This window comes from Ascaphus truei, chromosome 6 (genome assembly GCF_040206685.1).
Source record: "Ascaphus truei isolate aAscTru1 chromosome 6, aAscTru1.hap1, whole genome shotgun sequence".
Lineage (NCBI taxonomy): Eukaryota > Metazoa > Chordata > Amphibia > Anura > Ascaphidae > Ascaphus > Ascaphus truei.
In genome coordinates this window covers 127019617-127041316 of record NC_134488.1, presented here as the reverse complement: position 1 = coordinate 127041316, position 21700 = coordinate 127019617, and the positions used below count along the sequence as shown (strand labels likewise).

The following is a 21700-nucleotide window of genomic DNA, read 5'->3' as shown; positions in this document are numbered from 1 at the left end:
ATATATGATTCTAAGTGCATTAACGTTACTAATTCACTGCTTATTCGTAACACCTGACGTGGCGATGTGTCTATGAGAATATATTTGAGATGTCCTAGTGTACAGTATTAAACTCGCATAGTAATAACGAGAAAACTGGACCCCAGAATCCTGATCTTAGGTCAGCTATGGGTTCTACGTATCAAGGCAAAACTGGCTGCCGTCTGGGGGCACAAATGGCTGTCATCTGGGGGCAAACTGGCTTTCGCCTGGGGGCAAAACTGGCTGCCGCCTGGGGGCAAAACTGGCTGCCGCCTGGGGGCAAAACTGGCTGCCGCGTGGGGGTATAACTGGCTGCTGTCTGGGGGCAAAACTGGCTGCCGCCTGGGGGCAAAACTGGCTGCCGCATGGGGGTATAACTGGCTGCTGTCTGGGGGCAAAACTGGCTTCCACGTGGGGGTATAACTGGCTGCCGTCTGGGGGCAAAACTGGCTGCCGTCTGGGGGCAAAACTGGCTGCCGCCTGGGGGCAAAACTGTCTGCCACGTGGGGGTATAAGTGGCTGCCATCTGGCGGCAAAACTGGCTGCCACGTGGGGGTATAAGTGGCTGCCGTCTGGGGGCAAAACTGGCTGCCGTCTGGGGGCAAAACTGGCTGCCGCGTGGGGGTATAACTGGCTGCCGCATGGGGGTATAACTGGCTGCCGTCTGGGGGCAAAACTGGCTGCCGTCTGGGGGCAAAACTGGCTGCTGTCTGGGGGCAAAACTGGTTGCCGTCTGGGGGGCAAAACTAGCTGCCGTCTGGGGGGCAAAACTGGCTGCCGTCTGGGGGCAAAATTGGCTGCCGCCTGGGGGCAAAATTGGCTGCCGCATGGGGCAAAACTGGCTGCCATCTGGGGGCAAAACTGGTTGCCGTCTGGGGGCAAAACTGGCTGCCGTCTGGGGGCAAAACTGGCTGCCGCATGGACGGCAAAACTGGCTGCCGTCTGGGGGCAAAACTGGCTGCCGTCTGGGGGCAAAACTGGTTGCCGTCTGGGGGCAAAACTGGCTGCCGTCTGGGGGCAAAACTGGCTGCCGCATGGGGGCAAAACTGGCTGCCGCATGGGGGCAAAACTGGCATCAGTTTTCCCTTGGTACATAAACCTTTATGTATAAAATAACCTTGGTCGCCTTCGGAGGCGTCTTCAAAGACCTGCTCCCAGTTGACCACAAGGTTCGGAAATTGGAGGTGATCGTACTTACCTAATATGTACAGGTTGGCGTGCTCGGAAAACGTGTACTGGTTGTACCCTCCCAAGTCTGCCCTGAAGTAGTATTTCCCCTGCAGTTCCATGCTGAGCTTGTCGATCTGCAGCGAGCAGTTCCCCAGCTGGAGCTCTCCCACGAACTTGGTGCGGCCCGTGTAACTTTCGTGGGCCGTGTTCGTCTTCGACTTCAGCACCACGGGGGGGAAGTTCTTGGGGTACGGGCTGTTGTAGTACCAGATGCCGTGGACTACCGAAGGTCGGAGGTCGTCTGGGAAGTTAAAATTGCAGGGGATGGCCACGCAGGTCTGGCGGAAAGCGGACACGGTTTGTGGCATCCAAGCGGACCACTGCCTGCTGAAAACACCTGGAAGGAAAGGGTTCGCGTGGCATTAATGTTGGACACGGAAGCAGGGGTGGCCCACTCCAGTTCTCAAGGGCCACCAACAGTTCAGATTTCCAGGATATCCCTGCTTCAGCACAGGTGGCTCCATCAGGTGGCCAACTCCAGTTCTCAAGGGCCACCAACAGTTCAGATTTCCAGGATATCCCTGCTTCAGCACAGGTGGCTCCATCAGTGGCTCAGTCTTCGACTGAGCCACTGATGGAGCCACCTGTGCTGAAGCAGGGATATCCTGAAAACCTGCCCTGTCCATGGCCCTTAAGGTTTGGAGTTGGCCACCCCTGATCAAAAGCAATGTGCATGCCACGTGACAGCAGCACGTTCCTCCCTGCTCTGCCATGCTGCCATGGTTAGCGTCTCTGGTCCTGAGAGGGTTAACAGACATAAAAGGTGGCCCCTGTTTAAATGTTTGCATAACAAATGTCTACACTGACTTGTATGCAGTGGTGTTTAGGTAGGCAAAAAAGGTCCCAGAATCCTAAGCAAAGAGCAATGAATGTGTGTATATTAACTACCGCAAATCATTCCCCTTCAAGGGATGTCATTTATCTGCTCCCAAATAGTATTCTAGGTGCAGCCCTAATAATTCCAGAATCACTACCTGGAGTTTCTTGTTCATCCTAAATAATGTACCAGAACTCAGCCCCCCTAAGACCCCCCTATATAAATAGTTCTGCGTACATTTCTTGTATCATTAGGTTTTTGAAGGTAATTGAAGCCATTGGTTAAAGCAGCCGTCCAAGCTGACGTTTTATTTATTTATTTATTTATTTCCCCTTTAATATGTGCATCAACGCAATCCACCCAATGATAAGTAATTAGCTAAGTTGTCGATTGATCAGCGAAGATTCGGCTCAGGGGTTCACTAAGTGGCCGTCAGTGCAGCAGAAAAGGACCAAAAATGCAAAGTTCTGTGGGGAAGATCATGTGACCAGGACAGTCACTAGATTGGTACACTGCTAGAGAGCGGGGAGGGCACCAAAAGGGGTGTGCCAGGGCCTGTTTCAGAAGAGGAAGGGGATGTGACTTTGTAAATGGTTGCTATAGAAACCAAAAATGCTTGTTATATTATAATATATAAAAATTGAATTAAGAGTTGTTTTTAAAAAAAAAAATGCTTTTCTCATAGTACAGAACTGATTTATTTAAAAAAAAAAAAAACACTCACACACACATGTAGGATATTGCTTGTTCTGCAGATTTAAACCCCTCCCCCCCCTGGCAGCAAACAGTTCATCAAAGATTGTATGGTCTTTCTTATGTGACATGCAGCAGAAGAGTCTTACCTTCTATAAGGACCCAAAGTAAAGGCAGAGCCCTCCACCTCCATGCCATCTTCTTCTCAATTGGATGTTATGGTAACTGCAAGAAAACACGTCAGGTCATCTTTACTACGTGGTACTAAGGACTATGGCAGGGGTGTGCAAACTGTGGGCTGGGGGTGTGAGATTTTATGGGGTGGAGGGGGCGCAGCGCTTACAGAGACCCCGCCCTCTTTCCCAACGCATTTAAATGAAATGCCGGGGATCGCACGCAAGGCCTCAAAGTAGACAGTAGAACATCGGGGACAAGTTAAGGAGGGGGGGTGCGAGCAGGGGGGGAGAGCAGGTGGGGGGGGGGGGCGCACAGAAGGAAAAGTTTGCGCACCCCTAGTCTAAGGCACCTTACAGTTACAGCCCCTTCAAGTCAAATAAAGCTATAATGGATACACGAGTCATGACTCATTAGAATTAAATTCCCAGTGCTCACGAAACAGCATTTCCCCTGGCATAAAATGTACCTTTCTCAGCTCCGTTCTGCCAGGGCGGAAGTTGGGGTACTTAAATGAGACAATCCCAAAAAAGACTTTTGCCGACGTGTGAAACCCTCGCGCTTAGATGTGAAGTGAAATGAAAGAGCTTGTTAATAGCACAGAGTGAGACTGTCTGCTCTGGGTCGCCTGCTAGAATCATTTGCATTTATGCAAATTGATCCCATCCACGCGGGAACTAAGCAAATGAAATGCTGATTTTGGAAAACAATTCATTTGAAGGGACTCTTTCCTCGCTTGGTTTAGAACAAATTCCTTCTTTGAGGTGTGTCCTGGAAAAGTACGTTTCCTGGTTAAGATACTGGAGTCTTTTCTCAATATGTCTTCTTTCTACCCCCTTTGTATCTAAAGCCCTCTCCCGCCTTAAACCTTTTTCACTGACTGCCCCACACCTCTGGAATGCCCTTCCCCTCAGTACCCGACTAGCACCCTCTCTATCCACCTTTAAGACCCACCTTAAGACACACTTGCTTAAAGAAGCATATGAATAGCACTGTGAACATTCTGAACACATGATACATAAAGCTTGGCCCCCTGCAGACGCACTTACCAGAACTCCCTCCTACTGTCTCTGTACGTTCTCCCTACCTACCAATTAGACTGTAAGCTCCTCGGGGCAGGGACTCCTCTTCCTTAATGTTATGTTTGTCTGAAGCACTTATTCCCATGATCTGTTATTTATATTATCTCTTATTTATTCGATTACCACATGTATTACTACTGTGAAGCGCTATGTACATCAATGGCGCTATATAAATAAAGACATACAATACAATACAATATAGGAGGGAAGTATTTTCCCAGTGCTGGAGAAGTGGTTAGCTCCATTGAAATAAATGGTAATGAAATCTTCTCCAGCACTGGGAACTGGACTTACTGGACATCATAGAGTAGGGACCTGGGTTTGAATAGGGTTCTGAGGTGACCGGTATTGAACCGGACTGTCCTGTATTTGGATACTGACCAATAAAACATGAGACGCAATACTGGACATGTAGCTGTATACCGGTGTTACCACTCTGGATATAGTGACCTGACCGGCTTGGGGGGGCTGCAGAATTTCCCCGAGCTGGGAGAGAGCATGGCCGTTGCTGGGAGGCTGGGCAGTTTCCTCCATCCTGATTGGCTGCTGCTGGGTAATGCAGCCAATCAGGAGGAGGTGTCAGGAGCCTGGGGGTGGGGTCAAGGAGTGGAGGAAACAGCATGGAGCAGTGAGGGGTGTGTGCGTGTGTCAAGCGCATCGCACCTTTCACCATTGTGTCCAGTATTTTTGGAGAAGCCGCCTGGCAACCCTACCTGCGAAGCGAAATCTCAAACTGATTCTCTGTATCACACGGCTGCAAAACGGGTGCAAAAAGGTGGTAAGAAAAAATAACATATATTATAAAAGTGCCTTTGAAAGCAAATTGATTTTTTCTTCAATAAATCTGGTGTCATTTGGTTCCATCAAAAGCAAAGTCGGTGCACCAACTTTCGTCTCCATTTTAAAAAAAAAACCCTCGGTAATGCTACCATATTTTTGGAAGGCTCAACAGGGACAAGTTTTAATGAGTCAGCGATATACTGGAGATTGAGTATGGGGCTGCTCCAAACCTCTAATCAATCACACTTTAAATTAAACTGATTGAGCAGCCTGTGCTGAAGCAGGGATAGCCTTAAAACCTGACCTGTTGGTGGCCTTTGAGGACTGGAGATGGCCACTCCTGATTAGTTTATGGCTTACACGGCCAAACATAGGAATTCCGGGCTACCACAAAACCCTTCTCTGTGCTGACTGGCAGCCAGCGCTCCACACCAGCCTGATAGAGCAGGAGCTCACAAGTAATGTGTCCATCGAGCTGAATCCAGGCTTTACTTACTAAGGCTGCGGCCCTGCTGCCTGCGCTGCACGCGCGCCTGCGAGGCTGGAGGTGCGTGCAGCCGACTCCCCCGCTCTGCAGAGAGCTGCAGGGGGAAAGACGGGGGGGGCGTGATGGGGGCGCGGCAGTAATGTCACCCGGCAGGTTCGTCCTCATTGGCTGAACCGCCAGGGGCGTGGCCTAGCGCTCCATCGTGACTCTGCTCTCAATTTTCTTGAGAGCAGGCATTGCTGTCGGCGCAGCGTGGCAGCCTCCCCTCGCAGCGGGGCCGGCCCCATTGTGGGGCGACTCTTGTCCCTGCAGCGTCCGCCACAGTGGGCGCTGCAGTAGCCTGGCCTAAGAAGCAGAGGGTTCCCATTGTATCGACCATGCTGAAGCATATCATACATTACGCTGAAGCATATCATACATTACTAATCTTAACAATGGCTTCTAATGATTGCATTGTTCAAAACCTAAGTCCATCTCAAAGGGTCAATAGAGATAGGAAAAGCGGATGGTCACTACTCCTAGTAACACTACAAGCTAGTAAAATAAAATTACTTTATTAGAAAAAAAGGCTGGACATCATAGTAGAACCACTCTGACGCGTTTCATCCCTAGCATGGGACTTTATCAAAGAATACTCTTTGATAAAGTCCCATGCTAGGGATGAAACGCGTCAGAGTGGTTCTACTATGATGTCCAGCCTTTTTTTCTAATAAAGTAATTTTATTTTACTAGCTTGTAGTGTTACTAGGAGTAGTGACCATCCGCTTTTCCTATCTCTATTTACTCATTTGGTATGGAGCACACAGCAGTCTCTATGGCTACAGGTGATTACCATCAGCACTAAACGGAGGTGGTATCCAGCTAATCTGCACTACGGCAACACCCTGCATGCAGTTTCCCAGGTCACACTACGGCCGATTGCCTCTGGAGGTAGACCCAGGAAGATCAGAGGGTTGGAGCGGTCTACCCGGGGACCCCAGTACAGCACAGCCGGGGAGCTCTGTGACATTACCTACACGTCAACTGTCTTGTCACAGCACGGCTGGTTGCCTTTTATTTGGGAGCCCCAATGTGATCCATGGGCTTGATCGCACTACCCGCGGAACCCCAGTACAGAGCGACCGCTGCCTTCGGTGATGCAGCCCCTACGTCATCTACATCGGTGAGCTGAGGGTTTGGCATACACGCCGGGCAGCAGAGCAGTTGCGGTCTCCATCTGCAGATTAGCGAAAGGAGTGCCCCGGTTCTTCGATTCCTCTACAGCCAGGAGTCCCCTGCCATATACAGGTTGGAGGGGACTTTTGCTTCATTGCATTCCACGGCTGACAAGGTGGCAGGATTACCGGTCGGGTCAGGTCAGCATTATTAGGACTCATACTGAGTAAAAGTTTAGTGAGGCTGCGGTCTCATTATTCCTTATCTCTGGTTCACATTTGCATTTAACCTCCGACTGGTGTGCCTATACCTTCATAGCCATCTCGATTATTCCTTTACATTTATTATTCTACACCTGCCTCGAGACATTTCCTAGTTATTCCTGGACAGTGATTACATTTGTTGTTTTTTATGATTTGCAGCATTGGAACATTGGGGTTCATTCTCCACTTTTTTCTATCCATCTCAAAGGGTCAATCGCACACAGCAAAATAAATCGAATATTGAATCACCCTATTAAATATAATGACTTAATAAGTACGCTTTGATTTTCACCAAGTCATATGTCACTGTAATGTTTCCTGACACATATTGCCCTTCCTGTTTCTCTGTTTGGCCCATGATAATTATTTTACACAACACAGAGAAAGCAGGGGGATTAGCCATTTCCTGCAAAGACAAGTCTGTAAACAGTCACCCCATAAGATTGCAAAAAATCCTCAACCATTTGGTTACAATGGAAAGTAAAACAAAAAAATTACCTTATTTCTGCATTATTCTGATATCGGTGGTCACTCACTTCAGCTTAACCTATTAAATATGCTAATGGGATTAGTTCACCCTGGTCCTGGGAGAAACTTTCCATTTAAGGGCCAGATGCATGAAGCTCCGTTAACTAAAATTAATATTATGTTAATCCTAATGCAATATGCCCTGTGCCCTATGACCTGTGCCCTATGCACTATGCCCTGTGCCTTATGCCCTAAAGAGAGCAATGACCTCTTGATAACCACTGCATTAATGTATCGATATATTTCCACGGATATTAGGGTGCCGCCTATGCAAATAAGATGCTAATGAACCGTTAGCCTAACATCGCAGATCCGCTAAACCCCGCAAAGGTTAGTGCAGGGAAATAACGCACCGATAAACGTGTCATATCCAAACTCGCCGTTAGTGACAGCCCGGAAATGATTGTCCCAACGTTATTTCAGAAGTGCAAAAAGTGACACCCTAATACAGGGGCGGCCATCTCCAGTCCTCAAAGGCCACCAACAGGTCAGGTTTTCAGGATATCCCTACTTCAGCACAGGTGCAGTCGAAGACTGAGCCACTTATTGAGCCCCCTGTGCTGAAGCAGGGATATATTGTGTATCTGACCTGTTGGTGGCCCTTGGGAGCTTGAGCTTCCCACCCCTGACCCCGTATATTATATTGGTATAGTACTTGGCACTTCCATTGATATAGTTATACGTGTCAGACCACGATATATGTTTGACAATGATATACCATTCAGAAGCACATCAAGAGGTGCGTCTGATAACGTATAATGCAGCTTATGCAATAAACTGTACCATGTATTCATTTGTTTAAAGTTCATTTAGGATATGTTTCTAACAGTTACCAAGATGTGTTATATATTGTGTACTAGCTAAATGATGTGTGTACAACAACATTTCAACTATTTATTGGAATCATTACAAAGAGACGGAAATACGAAACATTTATTCATACACAAACAGTGAAAGGCCTGTGGTTTAAAAAATAAAGCGATTAAACCAAATGTAACATAAACAAACAATGTAATTTGATAAGGAACAGCAAAAACAATTTTTTTGATCTCTTCCTCTTTTTACGCTTAGGTATCGCACATGTGTTACACGGCTGGAACACATGTGCATTACACGGCTGGAACACATGTGCATTACACGGCTGGAACACATGTGCGTTACACGGCTGGAACACATGTGCGTTACACGGCTGGAACACGTGTGCGTTACACGGCTGGAACACGTGTGCGTTACACGGCTGGAACACGTGTGCATTACACGGCTGGAACACGTGTGCATTACACGGCTGGAACACGTGTGTATTACACGGCTGGAACACGTGTGCATTACACGGCTGGAACACGTGTGCATTACACGGCTGGAACACGTGTGCATTACACGGCTGGAACACGTGTGCATTACACGGCTGGAACACGTGTGCATTACACGGCTGGATTTAATGCCATTTTAATGAGATTTAATACACTGAGCATCCTTTGGTCTCTACAGCAGGTTTAGCACACCTCCACGGCAGTGCAAGATCTTTGTAACACTTTCCTGTGATCATTTGTTGCCATTATTCCCAGCATTTTGATCTGCAAACTGTAACACTAGATAATGTTACCTTAGTAATATAAGAATACATTGTAGCTGCTGAGTTACACCGACTGACTGAAGGATTTATTGAAACTGAAAGGCACCCACACAGTGGATCATGGGAAACAGGATTTTGCTGATTGACGGCTTGGGTAATTAGTTTTCAATAAAGTTAATTAAATGATGCATATATTAAAACAAAAACTATATTTTTTAAGCTGCTTGGATTGCCTCTAAAAAGTGACTTAGCAGAGCTTTGTGTAATTTAGCCCATGCTATCCCCTAATTAGCCACTAGAGGTCGCATTCTGCTCTGAAGTGGCAGATCCCCAATCCTCTGCACTGTGTGATAACAACTTGTCGCAGACACATTTTTGTATTGTATTGTATGTCTTTATTTATATAGCGCCATTAATGTACATAGCGCTTCACAGTAGTAATACACATGGTAATCAAATAAATAACAGATAATATAAATAACAGATCATGGGAATAAGTGCTTTAGACATAAAAGTAACATTAAGGAAGAGGAGTCCCTGCCCCGAGGAGCTTACAGTCTAATTGGTAGGTAGGGAGAACGTACAGAGACAGTAGGAGGGAGTTCTGGTAAGTGCGTCTGCAGGGGGCCAAGCTTTATGTGTTCAGAATATCCACAGTGCTATTCATATGCTTCTTTAAGCAAGTGTGTCTCAAGGTGGGTCTTAAAGGTGGATAGAGAGGGTGCTAGTCGGGTATTGAGGGGAAGGGCATTCCAGAGGTGTTGGGCAGTCAGTGAGAAAAGTTTAAGGCGGGAGAGGGCTTTAGATACAAAGGGGGTAGAAAGAAGACATCCTTGAGAAGAACGCAAGAGTCGGGATGGTGCATAGCGAGAAATTAGGGCTGAGATGTAAGGAGGGGCAGAAGAGTGTAAAGCTTTAAAAGTGAGGAGAAGAATGGAGTGTGAGATGCGGGATTTGATCGGAAGCCAGGAGAGGGATTTCATGATTTTTGTGCTCTTCTACCCCCTGCTACGGGGTGGTTGGACTCCTGAGGGGAAATGTGTCTTTATTGTACTTTTTTATTGTTCTTTTGTGTTCGTTTTAACCAGCACCGACCCCTCTATTCAATGCAGTGAGAAGCAGGGAATCTTCAACAAAGAATCAAATAATAGCGATCACTTGCACAGAAGTGAGACCCCAACAACTGTGTGTCACACACTTCCCGCTATATTATATATGGGGGCGTGTCTGGCTTAATGTTTTATAAACATCACAAGGGGTTTGTATCAATGCGACTCTGATAATGGCACACGGCATGTCGGGAAGTTACGCCATAGGAGTCCCCGCTAGCGCTGAGCGTGCGGCGCTTGCGGCGGTTACTTACATATATTTATATATGTAAGTCCCAGCTGAAGCGGTGCGCGCGGTGCTCTTGTGCGGGCGCACACGCTCACCCGCGATCGGCGCTTAGGTAAACAAAAAACCTATACTTACCCGCGCGCTCAACTACCCGCAATGCCCCACCCCTCCCCCACGCGCGTACAAGCAGGACACCCTGCGCTCATGCTTGGAGCACTCTCCAAGCATGAGCGCGCTCAGCGCCAGTGGGAACTCAGCCTTAGGCCGTGCCTATAGTGCCGTCGATGGCGACGGCGACACGGCGGGTGACGTCACCCGTCGTCGTCACCACCGGCAAAAGTTATGTTTCGCCGGGCGGCGGGGTCGCGGAATTCCAGCAATTTGATTTGTTCAAGTGCCGTCGCGTGACGCGACAGCCCTTGAAAAATCACATTTTGCCGGCTTCCAGTTTCCGCGACGGCAACCCGTCGCTGTGTCGCCTTCGCGCGCACTATAAGCGCACGCGGCGGCAGCAATGTGTTTGTTTTCGGGCGACGTCGCATCACCGTCGCCGGCACAGTAAGCGCAGCCTTAGGCTGCGCTTATAGTGCCAGCAACGCAACGTCGCGTCAAAACAAATGCATTAGCCTGACGTCGCCGGCACTATAAGCGCAGCCTTACAGCGCATTCAGCATAGATATCCGCCTCCAAGGACAGCACTCAGTAGTATGTGGGTGTTCCGGCAAACACATGGCATTCACTGCGCTGAGGGCTGTGACGCCGACTCCAAATCCGGCAGACGGGCAGAATATGAGAGGTGACGGATCTGATTCAAGGGAGTTCAGGCACCTTACCTGTTTCAATTGACTGTAAGGTGCTGTAGCAGCACTTAATAAATATGGCCCTTAGGGAAGGATTCACTAAGCACAGATGCAAGCTACCGCCCCCCGATTCAGTGTTACCAGCATTTAACCCAATCAGGGGGACTCATGGTGAATCCTGCACTTAGTGTGCTGTTGGTACAACAAACCCACTTAAAAAATATTAATCGTCACAAGTTTCTGAGTCACATTTACCTGAAAATGGGGACAACATTATCTGTTTGAATTTCTTTGGTGCCTGAGAATTGTGGGTATAAGTGATTTCCCCAATTAAACTCTCCCCAAACCAAAGCATATGATATGACCTCGCAGTGACCCCTCCACACTGCAAACAATCCAGGGCTTGGGTCCCACGACCTGGGATTTAGACCCAGTCCCAACCCGCCTTCTCTTAGGCTGTGTTGATTTAATCGCTCCGGGATTTGCTAAATCAGTCCTGTTCTCTTTGCAGACGGGGATCTTCCCCACACCGCTGATGGAAGCATCAGAAGACCTCTTCTAAAAGAAGCCTTCACTAGTTCCAGATTGCGCTGCTAGTTCCAGACAGCGTTGCTTCCTGGATTTTTCCATCCAACGACATCGCAGCTTCCTAACTGGCCGGAAAACCCGTGAGATTTGGCTGCCATTTTAATTTCCCTGAAGAAATTGGGACATATTTGTAATGCTCTGAGCTTATTTATTAATCGTCACAAAGAGTGAACTGTTAGAAACTCTATGAAATCACTGAGCTGAAGAGATACAATCGTGCGTTGCTGGTCTCCGTAGATCTGAATGTCTTTTTGTTCAGTAATAACTTATTTTTCGAAATGTCCCGTACACAGATCTGCACAACAGAACCCGCAGCCAAAACATCTTACAGAGTAATGATTCACACAAGAGACCTGTTTGTGGCACGAGGTCACAAAGATATCATGTTAATACAAAATAACAATCTTTGTGTCTCTGCTCGTCTCCTTAAAAAGGAACAAATATGGAAATGTCACTTTTGATATGTGTGCGTGTCTAAATATACATTTATATATAAATATATATATATAAGAAAAGAAGAAGCGCGGGCTCCATAGCGTGATTCTGTAAAAATAGTTTTATAAAGCAATTAAAAAACCCAGTCGACTCGCAGGCAAATATTGTGGTAATGACAAAGAAGGGAAAGACCCTCTCAGTTATAGACCAATTTCTCTACTAAATTGCGATCTAAAAATGTACAGCAAGCTCCTGGCAAACAGATGTAGCACTGCTTCTCCCCGCCCCTCAATGACCCCCACCCCCCTTGGGGAGATCTTGCCCATGCTACAGGTCCGTGTGGTGCTGGTTAACTGTGAGGGTCCAGGAGAGATGACCTTCTGCAATGGTAAGGGGAACAGGACAGGCTTTTGGTGATCCTCAGGTTCTCTTCATCGGTGACAGCACCTCCAGTCACAGCAGGCTCCAGAAGGGCTCGAGGCAGTCCCCGCCAAGACAGTCTTTTCTCCCATACCTCTGCCCAATATACTGCTACTTAGGCAGAAGTATATAAAATGGATCTTTTATTGCTGCAGCCACTGCAGGATAGTATTACAGCGTTACATATAGTGGAGAATGGGTTCCAGACCCCTGGATGGCGCTGACTAGCAGGTAATATTGAGGCCCTGTGCTCTGCACAGATCTTGGGTTCTCTCAGCCCCAGGAGGAGCTTGAGCTCCTCTCTCTTCCCCAGGTGGGAAAGAACTCCTTCTATAATTTGGAATGCATCCTCCCTATTGCAGAAAGGGGAGGGCACAGGATCTGCACCATGATTGGCTGCAACACAGACAAGGTGTCACCTCCTCTCTTGCCACTCAGGGAGGCTTCATGAGGGGGGGTAAACTCCACAGGATAGCCTGTCACTGCCTGTAGGTACTAGGGCTTACGTGACAGGAAGGCAGAAAGATAGTCTGGACCAGCCATGGCTATACAGACTGAATGTAGTGTTACCGAGACTAATAAACCCAGACCAGGTGGGTTTTATAACCAACCGGCAAGCCTTGGACAACACTAGAAAAATTGATAATATTATTGATCAAGTACAAAAAAACAAGGGACAAAAAAAGCCTTCAATAGTAATAACCTGTGTAATAACCTGTGTAATAACCTGTGTAATAACCTGTGTAATAAAAGAACCTGTGCTTCTGTCTGTCTGTCTGTCTGTCTGTCAGAGCCACAGCTCCAAGACCATGGAGCGTAGACACCTGAAACTTTGCATGCAAACTAAGGGGGTTATATTTTCGTTTATTTATTGCCTTTTTTCCTCCTGTTTCAGCGAGGCCGCTGACTGGCCTTTGCTTTGCATGGGGGTATGTGTTTGGTCGCCGCGCTGAGCTGGCAGCCTGCCATACATTTCTTCGGGGGGAAATGTAAGCCGCAGGGTGGGGGTGCAAGAGAGGGAGGGGCAAAGTGGGGGTGCAAGAGAAGAAGGGGGAGAAGTGGGGGTTCAAGAGAAGGAGGAGGAGAGGTAGGGATGCAAGAGGGGGAGGAAGTGTGAGAGGGAGGAAGAGACGGGGAGAGAGAAATACATCTGGATAAGAGGATGAGCGCAATGGAAAAGATGACTCTGGAGTACTGCAGCCCGTGCAAATCCAGGTACTTTAGCTAGTATAGATATAAAACAAAATGGCTTTCCATTTTTGTATTAACCCATTCACTTATGGAGGTGGTTGCGGCAGGATATTCAACAATGCAACCACATTACCGCGTTTGTAGTGACCTACAATCTTCCCACCAGTGATACAGGTGACAGGACCCTCCACCTCATTCTGAATCGTCCCTGGGAACAAGCAGCATAGATATGACACCTATTGAACATGATCAGGGCCACCGGTGTGTTAGCCCATCGGATGTCTAGTCAATGTCCCGAAGGCTCTCAAGGGGACTTTAACATGAAACAATTAAAATGTCGGGGGACTCTTAATGCCAGTATGAATTGGACATACCGTCCCTTGTATTGTATATGTGGTAGCTTTTTGTATCTGCAATGTATATTTTACTATAAAGTTCTGCATACAGGTGCGCCAACGAGTATTCTAAAACTGGCCTTAAACTTGCCTTGGAAAATCTGGGGCTATCACCAACAAGACCCGGTACATGCTGGGTACATGCTGGGTACATGCTGGGTACATGCTGGGTACATGCTGGGTACATGCTGGGTACATGCTGGAAACATTTCAGTGACATTTCTGCAGAGACTAATGGCCCATCGGATTAACACAGCAGGGGTCCCTGGCAGTTCCATTCAGTTTGAATGGGACTGCCAGGGACCCCCGCTGTTAATCCGATGGGCCACTAGTCTGTCTGCAGAAATGTCAGGGAAATGTTGCACTATGTACCCAGCATGTACCCAGCATGTACAAAGCATGTAACCAGCATGTAACCAGCATGTACCCAGCATGTACCCAGCATGTACCCAGCATGTACCCAGCATGTACCCAGCATGTACAAAGCATGTAACCAGCATGTACCCAGCATGTACAAAGCATGTACCCAGCATGTACCTGGGTCTTGTTGGTAATTGCCCCAGATTTGTTCTAGAATACGCGTCGGCACTATAGTATATACATGGATGATATGATGACACACAATCAATGCATTGCAGGCCTCTCTGGCACCACAAGGGTTAATGATATCAATCCATTTGAAAAGATAATAAACATGCGCGGGGCGGTGTTAGGATGTTTACCTTTTCACGTGGCTAAGTGAGACTGGGTTGGGATTTCATGGGCATGTTTAAGTTGGTGACACTGAAGCCTCCAGCTTCTGGAGCTGAGATGTTGGGGAGTTAAGTGATGTACCCTGCGCCATTCTCTACTGAGAGCACAAAAGGACAGAGCAGGCACCGCCTCACACACACGTCTCCTTCCACCTCCTGGACGGCCGCCAGATTGCTCGGCACACAATGCACACCCTTGTATTGTAGAACGACAAGCGACCATTGAACACTCTCTGATGGTACAAGAGCTGTGTTGATGCCACAGCCAACGCCTGACTCACTTCCACACGCTGGAGGATCTGGGAGGGAGGGAGAGTGGGAGGGACATCAGATCGGCTCACGGTGGATATGTAGATCTTGTAGTCCTGTATATCCCAACGAACCCCAAACACAGAACAAATAATAACAGAGGGACACAAGTACACTGTTAGAAAGAAATATCTCGCATTTCTATATAGAAAATCATGAAAACGTACATCACCATCATGAACACGCCTCAATATGGAGAAGGTAGCAGAGGAGTAGACACATAGCAGCGATGTAAAACATAATTTATAAATATATATATATATATAAATATAAATATATAAATGTATATACACCCTGCTACCTTCACCAGTGTGTGACTTGTTCATGGTGGTGATGTATTTTTTCATGACGCACTATATATAAATGTCACATATTGACGTGAGTCTCATACTTGGAAAGCAGGAAGCAGAAGCCGTCTTGGCGTATGGATGCCCCACTTATCTCCCCCGTTCCCCACGTAATAAATAACATACACAACGCACAAAAACACCACCCCATATTATAGGGTATAAGGGCTACAGCTTCTATTTAACATCCAAACCATCATAATATAACCAGTAACAAACCGAACCGTGCCAGACTTCCCATTGCCATGACTTGAGCCCACGCGTTCCTTTGTGCCCCCCACCCCGTGCTGGCCGAATACCTGGCTTAGCACCATGATATACTACCAAAGCTGGACATTACACCACCTTCCCCCCAAAATCACCAAGGCATTAAACCACCAGCTGCCCCAGTACAGCAACCTCCTCAAACGGAGAAAAAGGGTGTATTAGTGTGTAGCGCTATTCTAATACAAGTGATAATAAATAAGCAATGCTTTATGCTTTAAACCTCCTCAAACCCTGTAAGCTGGGACAATGATTAAATATCCAAGTTTAAAAAACCTGAACTCCAGCCGTCACCTTTTTATTTGTTTTTTTACCTTTTATCATTTCCTTTTTATTTTACTTATTTCCTTTCTATCTAGAAGGATACAGATTAGCAATACGGGATACAGAACACATATTAAAACATCGGTAACTGCAACCACAGGCCAAGACCCCACGTTTAAACCGATATACGGCCCGACACAACCAGGGCTGCACCGGAACCTAAACAGGGCTGTGAGAGGGCAACTCTGCGGCTGCAGGAAGCTAAGAGGAAGTAGCTAACCGGGCCACCTGATTATATCGCCTGGTTACCCCTTCCCTTTCAGGGGTGGACTGGCCAGGGGGGTCAAGGAGGGGTTAAAACATTTGGGCCAGTAGTGAGAGGAACAAGCTGTGTGTGTGCACTGTAGATTCCAGCCAGCTGGTGGCACTGCAGGGGGGAGGGGTGTGTGTGTGTACACAGTGGCGGATTTCACATTAATAACAATAACATGTTCTTGTATAGCGCTGCTAGTTTTACATAGTGCTTTATAGAGACATTTTGCACGTGTGTGTGTGTGTGTGTGTGTGTGTGTGTGTGTGTGTGTGTGTGTGTGTGTGTGTGTGTGTGTGTGTGTGTGTGTGTGTGTGTGTGTGTGTTGTGTGTGTGTGTGTGTGTGTGTCTGTAAGATGGTACACACAAAAACACACAGAGTGCCTGCTCAGCCTACCGAAAATAAAATAAATCTTATACTTCCCAGAGTGGTGCTATCAGGGTATACACACATTGGATTACACGACAGAGAGAAAGAACCCTACGAGGACGCACACTAAAACTACTAATAGAAAAATAAATACATTTTATTATTAATTATATGAGAAACGAACGTGAACACAGATAAAAAGCGTTCGTTTCTCATATAATTAATAATAAAATGTATTTATTTTTCTATTAGTAGAGTTTAGTGTGCGTCCTCGTAGGGTTCTTTCTCTCTGTCGTGTAATCCAATGTGTGTAAGAGGGATAAGATAAGATACGATAAGAGGGATAAGATAAGATGGATAAGATACGATAAGATGGATAAGATAAGATGGATAAGATAAGATGGATATGATGGATAAGATAAGATGGCTAAGATAATAATATAATAATAATAATAGCATGTTCTTGTATAGCGCTGCTAGTTGTATGCAGCGCTTTACAGAGACATTTTGCAGGCACAGGTGGATAAGATGGATACGATAAGAGGGATAAGATAAGAGGGATAAGAAAAGATGGATAAGATAAGATGGATAAGATGGATAAGATGGATAAGATGGATAAGATAAGATGGATAAGATATATACGATAAGATGGATAAGATAAGATGGATAAGATGGATACGATAAGATGGATACAATAAGATGGATAAGATAAAATGGATAAGATAAAATGGATAAGATGGATAAGATAAGATGGATAAGATAAGATGAATCATATGGATAAGATAAGATGGATAAGATAAGATGGATAAGATAAGATGGATAAGATACGATAAGATGGATACGATAAGATGGATAAGATGGATACGATAAGAAGGATAAGATGGATACGATAAGATGGATAAGATAAGATGGATACGATAAGATGGATAAGATACGATAAAATGGATAAGATACGATGGATAAGATAAGATGGATATGATAAGATGGATAAGGTAAGATGGATAAGATACGATAAGATGGATAAGATGGATACGATAAGATGGATAAGATAAGATGGCTATGATAAGATGGATAAGATAAGATGGATACGATAAGATGGATAAGATGGATACGATAAGGTTGATAAGATAAGATGGCTACAATAAGATGGATAAGATGGATATGATAAGATGGATAAGATAAGATGGATAAGATACGATAAGATGGATAAGATAAGATGGATAAGATACGATAAGATGGATAAGATCAGATGGATAAGATATGGTAAGATGTATAAGATGGATATGATAAGATGGATACGATAAGATAAGATGTATATGATAAGATGGATAACATAAGATGGATAAGATACGATAATATGGATAAGATACGATAAGATGGATAAGATGGATACGATAAGATGGATACGATAAGATGGTGGATAAGATACGATAAGATGGATAAGATAAGATGGATTGGATATGATAAGATGGATAAGATAAGATGGATATGATAAAATGGATAAGATAAGGTGGATTAGATGAATAAGATAAGATACGATAAGATGGATAAGGTGGATAAGATGAATACGATAAGATGGATAAGATGGATACGATAAGATGGATAAGATAAGATGGATAAGATGGATACGATAAGATGGATAAGATACGATAAGATGGATAAGATGGATAAGATAAGATGGATAAGATACGATAAGATGGCTAAGATAAGATGGATACGATAAGATGGCTAAGATAAGATGGATAAGATACGATAAGATGGATAAGATACGATAAGATGGATACGATGGATACAATAAGATGGATAAGATAAGATGGATAAGATGGATAAGATAAGATGGATAAGATGGATAAGATACGATAAGATGGATACGATAAGATGGATAAGATGGATACAATAAGAGGGATAAGATAAGATGGATAAGATGGATAAGATACGATAAGATGGATACGATAAGATGGATAAGAGGGATAAGATGGATAAGATAAGATGGATATGATAAGATGGATAAGATACGATAAGATGGATAAGATGGATACAATAAGATGGATAAGATAAGATGGATAAGATATGATAAAATGGATAAAATAAGATGGATAAGATGGATAAGATACGATAAGATGGATAAGATGGATACGATAAGATGGATAAGATACGATAAGAGGGATAAGATAAGAAGGATAAGAGGGGTAATCTAAGGTGGATAAGCTAAGAGGGATAAGATAAGATGGATAAGAGGAATAAGATAAGATGGATAAGATAAAATGGATAAGATGGATACGATAAGATGGATAAGATGGATAAGATGGATACGATAAGATGGATAAGATGGATACGATAAGATGGATACGATAAGATGGATAAGATGGATACAATAAGATGGATAAGATAAGATGGATAAGATACGATAAAATGGATAAGATAAGATGGATAAGATGGATACGATAAGATGGATAAGATGGATACGATAAGATGGATACGATAAGATGGATAAGATGGATACAATAAGATGGATAAGATAAGATGGATAAGATACGATAAGATGGATAAGATAAGATGGTTAAGATGGATACGATAAGATGGATAAAATGGATAAGATAAGATGGATAAGATACGATAAGATGGATAGGATAAGATGGATAAGATGGATACGATAAGATGGATAAAATGGATAAGATGGATAAGATAAGATAAGAGGGATAAGATAAGAGGGATAAGATAAGATGGATAAGATACGATAAGAGGGATAAGATAAGATGGATAAGAGGGATAAGCTAAGGTGGATAAGCTAAGATGGATAAGATAAGGTGGATAAGCTAAGAGGGATAAGATAAGATGGATAAGAGGGATAAGATAAGATGGATAAGATAAGATGGATAAGATGGATATGATAAGATGGATAAGATATAATAAGAGGGATAAGATAAGATGGATAAGATAAGATAGGAAAATGTAGGATAGGACAGGACAAGATGAGATCAGATGGGATGAGATGGGATGAGATGGGATAGGATAGGCCATGATAAGATAAGATAGGATAAGATAGGATAAGATGAGATGAGATAAGATGGATACGATAAGAGGGATAAGATAAGATGGCTAAGCTAAGGTGGATAAGCTAAGATGGATAAGATAAGATATGAAAATGTAGGATAGGACAGGACAGGATGAGATGGGATAGGATAGGCCATGATAAGATAAGATGAAATGAGATGAGATAGGCTAAGATGAGATAGGATAAGATGAGATGAGATAGGCTAAGATGATAAGATAAGATAAGATAGGATGAGATGAGATAGGCTAAGAAGAGATAAGATGAGATAGGATAAGATGAGATGAGATAGTCTAAGATGATAAGATAAGATAAGATAGGATGAGATGAGATAGGCTAAGAAGAGATCAGATGAGATAGGATAAGATGAGATGAGCTAGGCTAAGATGAGATAAGATAATATAAGATAGGCTAAGATGAGATAAGATGAGAGGAGATGAGATCAGATGAGATCAGATAAGATAGGATAAGATGAGATACGATTAAATAACAACGGATAAGATGAGATGAGATAAGATAGGATAAGATGCGATCAGATAAGATAGATAATGAGGACTGGAATTGGCCACGCCTGATATGGACACACGCACGCCCTGCATATGGATAAACGCTGCCCGGTAAAGTAAACGCATTGCTGTTATGTGCTGTAGCAGGTGTACAATCTTGGTCTTTAACATGATAAACATATTTTAAACAACTCTTTGTGTTGGGTGTTTCCCAACAAATAATGTATTAGTTAATGTTTCTAAACACCCCAGTGCCCGTGAAGGGGTTACATACGGACTTAACCCTTTCCCTGCCAGAGGGGGCAGCAATGCATTGCACCCAGAGGGACTATTCACAGGGGTGAGAAGCCTGTACCACGAACTCAGCACCACGAACTCAGCAGCCACCAAACTCGTTCCGAAAGGCCAAATAACAATGATCTTTGTGTGAAAAAAAAAATACTTCTAAACTCCTCAATAAACACATAGCAAGTCACATAACAATGGCCCCATTCAGCCCCCCTAATGCTGCATCCTCGTCCCTTTGTCACGCTCTGGGTGCAGTGTGTATATTTATCCAGTTGTGTTATTTCTGCAATTGTCAGTCTTCTTACACAGTACGGTGACAAAGGCTTCTTGTAATCCTAAAATGCAGAACAGTTAGGAGATACCAGATCACCAAACAGGCCAGTAGCATTTATAACACTTTGAAGTAACTAAAATCCACGTACAACAAGCCACAAAATGACCCCAAATGGCAACGCCGGGTGTAAAGTCCGGCAATGGCAGCACGGTCACAAAGTCATCTCTTGGCTCCTTCAGCAGTTGAGTTTGAAACATTGCAGAGCAATACACTCACCATGCAGGCCAAGGCTGCACTGAAGCAGGGGCGCCAACACTACGGGTGTGACCAGGAGACTACGGATTTTGGCCGCGTATCTCCGGGCTACGGGTTTACCTTGTAACCCTCTGGGTGGCGGCGGCTCCAGCATCCGCTGACATCCTCCCGGCATCTCCCCCCCCCCACAACTCGCCATGACACGTAGCGTCCCGTAGCAATGGCACATTGACAACAGTAGCAGGGGGGAGATGCTGGGAGGATGTCAGAGCATGATGGGAGATGACGACGACGAAGGTAAGAGCTCAATGTAAAAATGGTATCTCCCCGTTAGACTTCAGTAGAAGGAGAAAGTCCTTTACGGACGAAACGCGTAGGTGCGTTCCTACCATTGTTTCTTTTGCACTGACCATTAAAGAACCTTTTTAATACTTATCCCTGCTTGGAGTTACCCTCATTTTGGAGACCCACTAGCTGGTATGCGGCCAAGAAACGCTGCTGTGCTCCTCTACATCTCTGCTGCTTGTGTTTACCCTGAGAGGACTGCACGCTGGAACAGATTCACCCATCAAGGACACCACTAAGGGAGGTAAAGGGCCTTGACCCATTATTATTTTACCCTCCAGTGCTGGACTGAGTGAGTTATTTCCCCAGGGTGTAGTACACCACCATTAGGAGACCTATATTGGGGTACCCGCGGGGGGACCACCAGGCCTCTGGGTTCTCACCCTGGGATGTT

At 45.1% G+C, this 21700-nt stretch overlaps 1 protein-coding gene across 5 annotated transcripts in view; it reads right to left on the bottom strand.

Annotated features, from left to right (window-relative positions):
* The window catches only part of MAG (myelin associated glycoprotein), a 113992-nt gene that overhangs the window by 53931 nt on the left and 38361 nt on the right, over positions 1 to 21700 (bottom strand). For all 5 annotated transcript variants that reach the window (XM_075606263.1, XM_075606262.1, XM_075606264.1 and 2 more), the window contains exons 3-4: positions 2911 to 2986; positions 1220 to 1588 (exon numbers count right to left, since the gene is read on the bottom strand). In XM_075606263.1, coding sequence (XP_075462378.1) covers positions 1220 to 1588; positions 2911 to 2959 — 418 coding nt within the window. In that variant the 5' untranslated portion in view covers positions 2960 to 2986. The remainder of the gene's footprint in view (positions 1 to 1219; positions 1589 to 2910; positions 2987 to 21700) is intronic.